Source organism: Heloderma suspectum, chromosome 5 (genome assembly GCF_057233095.1).
Source record: "Heloderma suspectum isolate Gila_16-S chromosome 5, 16-S_ref, whole genome shotgun sequence".
NCBI classification, from domain to species: domain Eukaryota; kingdom Metazoa; phylum Chordata; class Lepidosauria; order Squamata; family Helodermatidae; genus Heloderma; species Heloderma suspectum.
In genome coordinates, this window is record NC_139462.1 from 164210937 (window position 1) to 164220585 (window position 9649).

Below are 9649 nucleotides of genomic sequence, written 5' to 3' on the forward strand. Positions count from 1 at the left end.
ACGCAAATGGCGGCCGCTATGACGGCCGCCATTTCATTCCGCAGTCCGGCTACAGAAGGAAGACAATGACACGACCCGGAGCAGCCGCCTCCGCCAGGTAAGGTCCATCCCAGGGGGATTTCGGGGAGTGGCGGGGGGGTAGTCCATTCCGCCACAGACTCTGGGGGGCTGGATTCTAAAGAATCTGGCCTCACTGGAATCCGGGGAGGATTTCTCCGCCATCCCTACACCCACCTCACTTTCTTTGGCAGGGGCTCACGGAGAAGGGCCACTGAGGATGATCTTAAGGTCCAGGCAGGCACATATGGGAGGAAGCGCTCCTTCAGATAACCTGGCCCCAAGCCATTAAGGGCTTTGAATGTTAATACCAGCACTTTGAATCGGGCCCGGAAATGGAATGGCAGCCGGTGCTGCTGGAAAAGTACTGGCATAATATGAGCTTCCTGGCCAGTCCCTGTTAACAATCTTGCTGCCCTATTTTGGACCAGCTGAAGTTTCCGGGCCATTTTCAAAGGCAGCCCCACGTATAACGCATTGCAGTAATCTAGATGAGAAGTTACCAGAGCATGGATAACTGTAGCTAGGCTATCTCTGTCCAGATAAGGGCATAGTTGGTATACCAGCCTAAGCTGATAAAAAGTGCTCTGTGCCACTAAGTTCACCTGTGCCTCAAGTGACAGTTCTGGATCCAGGAGCACCCTCAAACTACGAACGTGATTCTTTAGGAGGAACCACCCACTAACAGTACCTCCGTCTTGTCTGGGCTTTCTAAACTGTCACTAAGGGTGCAAACCTATCAGGATAGGCGGCCACCTCTGAACTCAGAGGCGACTGCCTATCCAATGCAGGGCAGGAGCAGCACGGAGGGGATTGTCCCCTCTGCACTTCATCCACAGAGTTATTTTATACACACAGAATTCAGCTCTTTAAGCCCTAATCTCCTGCCTTTGTTGTTTTGGCACTGAGCAACTTTCTTCCCCCCCTTCATGGATCACTGCCTTGTTGTGGCGAAGGGGCTTGCCTAACTCAGTGAAGCCATAAGCTATGCCGTGCAGGGCCACCCAAGACGGACAGGTCATGGCAGAGAGTTCTGACAAAATGTGGTCCACTGGAGAAGGAAATGGCAACCCACTCCAGTATTCTTGCCAAGAAAACCCCATGTAACGTATCACAAGGCTAAAAGAGATGACGCCGGAAGATGAGCCCCTCAGGTCAGAAGGTGTCCAATATGCTACTGGGGAAGAGCAGAGGGTATTTCCAAGTAGCGCCAGAAAGAGTGAAGCGGCTGGGCCAAACCCGAAAGGACACTCAGCTGTGGATGTGTCTGGTGGTGAAAAGAAAATCCGATGCTGTAAAGAACAATATTGTTTAGGAACCTGGAATGTCAGATCAATGAATCAAGGTAAGCTGGAGGTGGTCAGACATGAGATGGCAAGATTGAACATCGACATCTTGGGAATCAGCGAACTAAAATGGACAGGCATGGGCGAATTTAATTCAGGTGACCATCATATCTACTATTGTGGGCAAGAATCCCTTAGAAGAAATGGAGTAGCACTCATAGTCAACAAAAGGGTGGGAAAAGCAGTATTGGGGTACAATCTTAAAAATGATAGAATGATCTCAGTACGAATCCAAGGCAAACCATTCAACATCACAGTAATTCAAGTCTATGCCCCAACCACTGAGGCCGAAGAAGCTGAGGTTGATCGGTTCTATGAAGACCTACAACACCTTCTAGAACTAACACCAAAAAAAGATGTCCTCTTCATCATAGGGGATTGGAATGCTAAAGTAGGAAGTCAAGAAATCACCGGGATAACAGGCAGGCATGGCCTTGGTGTACAAAATGAAGCAGGACAAAAGCTAATAGAGTTTTGCCAAGAGAACATGCTGATCATAGCAAACACTCTTTTCCAACAGCACAAGAGGCGACTCTATACATGGACGTCACCAGATCGTCAATATCGAAATCAGATTGATTATGTCCTTTGCAGCCAAAGATGGAGAAGCTCCATACAGTCAGTAAAAACAAGACCTGGAGCTGACTGTGGCTCAGATCATGAGCTGCTTCTTGCAAAATTTCGGCTTAAATTGAAGAACGTCGGGAAAACCACTAAACCGTTCAGGTATGACCTAAATCATATCCCTGATGAATATACAGTGGAGGTGAGGAATAGATTTCAGGGATTAGACCTGATAGACAGAGTGCCTGAGGAACTATGGACGGAGGTCCGTAACATTGTTCAGGAGGCAGCAACTCAATCCATCCCAAAGAAAAAGAAATGCAAGAAAGCCAAGTGGCTGTCTGATGAGGCTTTACAAGTAGCTCACGAAAGAAGGGAAGCGAAAAGCAAGGGAGAAAGGGGAAGATATACCCAACTGAATGCAGAGTTCCAGAGAATAGCAAGGAGAGACAAGAAGGCCTTCTTCAATGAACAATGCAAAGAAATCGAGGAAAACAACAGAATGGGAAAGACTAGAGATCTCTTCAAGAAAATTGGAGATCTCAAGGGAACGTTTTGTGCAAAGACGGGCATGATAAAGGACAAAGAAGGCAGGGACCTAACAGAAGCAGATGAGATTAAGAAGAGGTGGCAAGAATACACAGAAGAACTATACAGGAAAGATCTGAATGTCCCTGATAGCCATGATAGTGCGGTCACTGAACTTGAGCCGGACATCCTCGAGACTGAAGTCAAGTGGGCCTTAGGAAGCATTAGTAACAACAAAGCTAGCGGAGATGACAGTATTCCAGCTGAGCTATTTAAAATCCTAAAAGATGATGCTGTTAAAGTGCTGCATTCAATATGCCAACAAATCTGGAACACTCAACAGTGGCCACAAGACTGGAAAAGGTCAGTTTACATTCCAATTCCAAAGAAGGGCAACGCTAAAGAGTGTTCAAACTACCGCACAATTGTGCTCATTTCACATGCCAGCAAGGTGATGCTCAAAATCCTACAAGCTAGGCTTCAGCAGTATGTGAACCGAGAACTACCAGAAGTACAAGCTGGGTTTCGAAGAGGCAGAGGAACTAGAGATCAAATCGCCAACATTCACTGCATCATGGAGAAAGCAAGAGAATTCCAGAAAAACGTCTATTTCTGCTTCATTGACTACGCTAAAGCCTTTGATTGTGTGGATCACAACAAACTGTGGCAAATTCTTAAAGTGATGGGAGTACCAGACCACCTTACCTGTCTCCTGAGAAACCTGTACGAGGGTCAAGAAGCAACAGTAAGAACCAGACATGGAACAACCGATTGGTTCAAAATTGGGAAAGGAGTACGACAAGGCTGCATATTGTCACCCTGCTTATTTAACTTATATGCAGAGTACATCATGAGAAATGCCGGGTTGGATGAATCAGAGGTCGGAATTAAGATTGCTGGGAGAATTATCAACAACCTCCGATATGCAGATGATACCACCCTAATGGCAGAAAGCGAAGAGGATCTAAAGAGCCTCTTGTTGAGGGTGAAAGAGGAGAGTGCAAAAGCTGGTTTGAAACTCAACATTAAAAAAACGAAGATCATGGCATCTGGCCCCATCACTTCCTGGCATATAGAAGGGGAAGAAATGGAAGCAGTGACAGATTTTACTTTCTTGGGCTCCAAGATCACCGCAGACGGTGACTGTAGCCATGAAATTAAAAGACGCTTGCTCCTTGGGAGGAAAGCTATGGCCAACCTAGACAGCATAGTAAGAAGCAGAGACATCACCTTGCCAACAAAGGTCCGTCTAATCAAAGCTATGGTTTTCCCAGGAGTAATGTATGGCTGTGAGAGCTGGTCTATAAGGAAGGCTGAGCGCCGAAGAATTGATGCTTTCGAACTGTGGTGCTGGAGAAGACTCTTACGAGTCCCCTGGACTGCAAGGAGGTCAAATCAGTCCATCCTAAAGGAAATCAACCCTGAGTGCTCATTGGAAGGACAGATACTGAAGCTGAAGCTCAAATATTTTGGCCACCTAATGCGAAGAGAAAACTCCCTGGAAAAGACCCTGATGCTGGGAAAGACTGAAGGCAAAAGGAGAAGGGGACGGAAGAGGATGAGATGGCTAGATAGCATCACGGATGCAATGAATATGAACTTGAGCACGCTCCGGGAGAGAGCGCAGGACAGGAAGGCCTGGTGTGCTATGGTCCATGGGGTCACGAAGAGTCGGACACGACTGAACGACTAAACAACAACAACAACTTTCTTCCCAGAAAGAAACTGTCACCTTTAATCATGATGAATTTACATATTAAAGACCACTATATTTCTAGGTGAAACAGTTAATCACATTTAATCAAATGTAGATTCAATGGGATTTGCTTCTACATTTACTTAGAACTGAAGTGTGAGTTTGCATACTTAGGAATAAAAATAAAAAAGCAAAGCTAATGTTCACTTTGTGTAGTTGTCTCATTTTGTATTATATTTTCATATCCAGAATTGAATATTTGAATAATAATCACAAATAAAGTGAGGCTGCAATGCTATAAACGCTTCCTGGGAGTAAGTTCTATTGAACTCAGTGGGACTCAATTCTGATTATACACGCATAATATTGCATTGTAAGGCAGCCCCCAAGGATGGGGAGGAAGCACATCATAGAACACTGAATATATTCTTTATTTAGGGTTGGATCCAGGATCTGTCTTCTGCAAGAGGAAGGGCTCCACTTGCAGAAGGGCCCACCACCTGATTTGGGGGGATCCCCCCCCCCATTCAGCCGGGTCTCTGTGGAGCTTTTTCAGGGAGCTGGAAGAGCTGCCATGAGAAAGAGGATCCAGGGAAGTCCACTTCTGCCAGCACAGTTGATCCAGTGTAAATCTAGATCCAACCCTAAGTGTTCTATGAACTGTGTGTGCGTCTATCTTAAGTGTGTGTGCGTAAGTCTGATTTCTGGAGTTTATACAATAATTCAGGACCTATTATGTAACCGGCCGGCTTGGATTCTACATGTGTTCTGTTCTATAAAATTGGGATGAAATAGTCACTTCTCAGTGGTACCAATGTAGAGGGGATGTGCTATGAAATGTTAAGTTCTTTTGACTTCCGTATAATTTAAGTGTGTATAACTGTGTGCCTAGATAGATTGGTTGAAGTTTTGTAGAACAAGACAGAAACCGACTCCTCTTAGGGTTATTTAGGAGACTGTTAAGTGGAGGAGGTTCACACTTCTTTTTTCTTTGTTTGCTTAAAAATTAGGTTACGATGCAAATATGAATTCCACACTGGCCAAAAAATATTGGATTAGGGCTGGAAGTCGATGTTATGGCTGATGCTGAAAATAACAGTGTAACATCTCTTCCCTCCTCCTAATTCCCCTGATGACATTCAATAATGCAAAATGTGGAATCTGGTATCATTGCGTCAAAAGTTTCCCTCCATCTGCAAGCTGCAGCCGAAGTACTGGAGAATGGAGGAGAAAATTCTTGACATTATGAGATCATGAGCACTTTGCATTATGAAATATTAAAAGAGAGAAAGGAGGAAGAGAGAGAGAATATGCAGTTATTGGGTTGGATCCAGATGAAGTCATGCTTAGAGTAGGCCCACTGAATTCAATGGGGCAAACTTAGTCATGACTCACTTAAGTCCCATTGACTTCAGTGGGTCTACTCTAAGCATTACTAAATTTGGATCTAACCCCTGATCTTTAATATGACATGTTTTTCTATGCCATGTTAATAACATCCACACATGGCACAAATAGAGAGAGGCTCAACAGTCATTATTGGTGTAATGTATGAAAACACCTTAGGACAAGAAGATTCAGTATCGTTTCACACATGACCCAGAGAGCGAACCTACCAGTCAATCCTGACTCCCTGACAAGTATACACCCAATAATGTAATGTATAAAGCAGTCTTCACTATTTTAGGCACTACATGAAATCTGAGTCTATCATAAGAGATGAGGGTGAACAAGAACTCCAGAACTCAATGGCAACCATATTTTTTTTGTTTCTACCATGACAATATAAATGGCTAAGAATTTGGATTATGTCTAAAAGTTGTTATAAAAACCAATGTAGCAAAGACAGATTTAAAGCATAAATATCAAAAGTTTGCTGTCATGTAGAATTCTAGAACAAATAAACCAGAATGAGTACATTAACAGTACAATCCTATGTGTGCCTACTCAAAAGTAAGTCCCATTGAACTTAATGGGACCTGTTCATTGTAATCTAATTAGGATTACAACCTAAACCGATTACTGTACATTTCCAAAGTGTTATCAAATGCAAGTATATAAATAATATAATATTAGATAATGATAGACTACAGAAAACATTTGATTAGCTCCTATTAGCACATGCTTCACAACTCACAAGTATACCAGAGTGAAGGCAGATGGAGGGTAGTTTAGTTTTAGTTTAGCTTATTTATATGTACTGAAGGATTCACAGCTACCAGGGCCAATCTGGAAAGTAGAAACAGAACAGTTTTAAGTACTCAAAGCAGTCAAAGACCTTTATAGAACTGTAAAGGTTTCACATGTATAGTGATGATGGGGGCCATAACCTTAAAAATTCGGGGCAGTAACCCTCAAGATTTCTCAGTCTTCAAACAGCTGGCCAATTGGATGCAAGATAAATTGAGCGCTGAAGTTCTGCCATTGGAATGTGAACACACAAAGCGAATGACAAGAGGGCTTTCTAAACTGTCACTAAGGGTGCAAATCTACCGGGATAGGTGGCCGCTTCCGAACTCAGAGGCAACTGCCTATCTGATGCAGGGCAGGAGCAGCTCGGAGGGGATCGTCCCCTGTGCACTTCATCCACCCTGCTTTCGCGGCTAAACAGCTGATTTTGGCTGTCTAGGTGCAGGAAGTCAGAGTGGGGGGGGAGCAGACAACAGACAACACATAGGAAGTGTCAGAACGGCACTTCCGCCCTCCCTGGCACACCCCCAGAAATACCCCATTTTCGCCACTCCACGCTCCTCTTCCGAGCGCAGAGTGCAAGGCCGTTCCATGCTGTCTAAGAGGCAGCACGGGAGGGGGTGGAGGTCTCTTCTCAGGGAACTGACCTATCCTATGGCCATCTAGCTGCTGACTAGCGGCCATAGGGTGCAATCCTAAGCCTGTTTAGTTCTACTACTCCTACAGGCTGGCTAGGGGGTGCTGGGAGTAGTAGTACTTTTTTCTGCCTAAACATGCATAGGGCTACACCCTAAGAGAGTTTGATATAGTTATGGACCATGCAAAAAAGTTACCTATGTGCATGAAACACTGGGAAGTCTCATCAGAGCCTTATCTTTGCAATTTTTAGGCATACCCACAGGTCCTTGGCTAGAGAAGGTGGCATATCCAGCGTCTCACAGGCCAACCTTGTTGTGCTCATCTCAATACTGTTGGTTATGAAGTTGTTGTGAGTGAACAAATGTTAACAGAAGTGAGTTAACAAATGTTGTTTTCTGCCATTTCCTGCAGGCATCCCCAGCTGCGTTAGCAAAAAGTGTTTTGGCTGAAGTTCCAAATCAAGTGGTGGACTATTACAATGGGAAAGCAATTAAACCAAAATGTATGTCAGAGTATGAGTCTTCCAGGACACTAGCTCCATGAACTTCCCTGGACACTTTTACAGAGTTCAGAAATGCTACTACTTACAACTACTGTACTTACATGAAAATAGCACGTTTTGGTGATTTTTAACTCAAATAATTTTTTTTGCATGTGTAGCCTAAAGGCTTGCAGGTAAAGGTTAAGCAAATTGTATTGTTGAAGACTTTTTATGAAAAAACAAAACGTTATAACTCTTTACATTACAGCATGTCGCCTTGAAATGAAAAGTTATCTGTATCTGTTTTTTATACAGGTTTGTTGAAATTTTGCTAAATTTCTTATTATCTTTACACTGTAAAGCATTTTGAAACATTTATTGGAAGTTGATAGCCAAAATGTCTTTGGGTTTATCTGCTATGAAATGAAAAGATTTTTCAAAATGGCAGATGCATGGACTGTATTTTGCATGTTCTAAAATAAAAACAACACAGTTTTGCAGTGGTTGTGTTTATTTCTTGCCACAAAGCTGCTTGCTCAGAATTTATCATTAACAATTCCATACTTCAAATAACAATATTTTTTAAAAAAAAATCACTCCAGACCATTCTAGGAGATTACACTACCAAAGCATGAATCTAATATGTATGTAATAAGCATGACAACAGCTTGTAAGAGATGTGGCCAAACATAGCCAAAATTATGTACATATGTTTGGTGACTGTGTAGAAAACTCAAGGGATTCACATACTTTCTGTAACAGCAGGTGATTGTAGCTGCTGCAATACTTCTTAGTGTGTAGGTATTGGCCGGTAGATCTATATGCCACGTTATGTTAAAAACTGTAGTCATGGCTAGCTGTTACAGGATTTGGTGGACTATATTTTGGACACATCGGATCACTTTTAGAACATTAACATTTTGCTTGTTCCTTTAATTTCATTCACAATGCCAAATTTGTGTGGATACTCTTGACACCTATCCTGCATGGCTTTTTTTAACACAGCAGGTCACCGGAGGGCTTATTGTCACATAGGTTGCTTGCTTCCTTGGAGTCCTGTGATGTACCAAAACTAGAAGAAGGGTAGCACCCAATAGCAGAAAAGCTACAGAACAGTCAAAGCCAATCAGTGGAAGGAAATGATTTATTCAAAAGGTGATTTTAAAATTTCCCAGAATTCCCAATGTGATTTGAACATCTGCAGTTCAGCTGGAACATCTGAGAAGTGGGTGAGGCTTGTAAACACCTTTGCTCCCCTGGTACCTCGTGCATCTGTCACCAGGAGCCAAACTTCTGAGAAACATCAGCAGTGGCAGCCTGGGTAAGCCTCATCCTGTGAAGGACTAACATCTAGCTTCTGGAGCAGCCATTTCCTCTAATTTGCCATGGTCCTGAGAAACAGAGACGCATATGGAACATCTGAGGCACCCGCTGCATCCTGTACCATCCCCTACAATCTGGTATTATTTTTTAATGGCGTCTGTAGGGGCTAGTCAAAGTTCCACTTATGACCTGGACCCCCTGAGCAACTCCTGAAGGATCTCTTGCCTCCTTAAGAGTCCAACCCTCCTTTTTTAAAACTTCCCCTTCCCAGTAACATGGGGTTTAAGCTGTAGACGTGAGGCGACTGACACTCTAGACACAGGGTTTAACCACAACAGTTTACTAGCAGATTTACAGCAAACAAATTACAGCTAAAGGTATTTACACAATACAGCTAAGTGATACAAAAGGCACCAAAAGAAAATAAAAGTTGCAAAATGCAAGTTCCTTTAACCTAGCTATCCTGCGACTTTTCTAGATTGCTTCTTCCTGCTCACTCTTCAGACTCTGCTCTTACTTGAGGCTCTGGCTGTCTCTCTTGCTCTGGCTTCAGCCTGGTCTTTCTGATTCTTACTGACTCTCTCCCTCTCTTTATATACCCTCCTCCCTGAAAACCAAAAGTACTGCTTCAAACCTGAAGAAATGAAACTTGTGGAGAAATGAAACTGACACTTGATTGGAGAAATGAAACTACTTCTCTCAGGGTTACCCCCTCCCAACAGAAAATGCCAGGCCTCTAAGCCTGACCTTTTTTCTCTTTGTCTCTGTAGGCCTCAAGCCTTGACAGGGCTACAGAGTGCCAAAAAGACCAAAATTAGCTTGTTT

General features: G+C 43.3%; 1 protein-coding gene across 12 annotated transcripts in view; it reads left to right on the forward strand.

The window, feature by feature from the left end:
* CPNE4 (copine 4) overlaps window positions 1-8004 on the forward strand; it is a 272750-nt gene extending 264746 nt beyond the window's left edge. For all 12 annotated transcript variants that reach the window (XM_084858175.1, XM_084858176.1, XM_084858171.1 and 9 more), the window contains one exon: window positions 7432-8004. In XM_084858175.1, the coding sequence (XP_084714301.1) occupies window positions 7432-7563 (132 nt within the window). In that variant the 3' untranslated portion in view covers window positions 7564-8004. The remainder of the gene's footprint in view (window positions 1-7431) is intronic.
* The last annotated feature ends 1645 nt before the right edge of the window (window positions 8005-9649 follow it).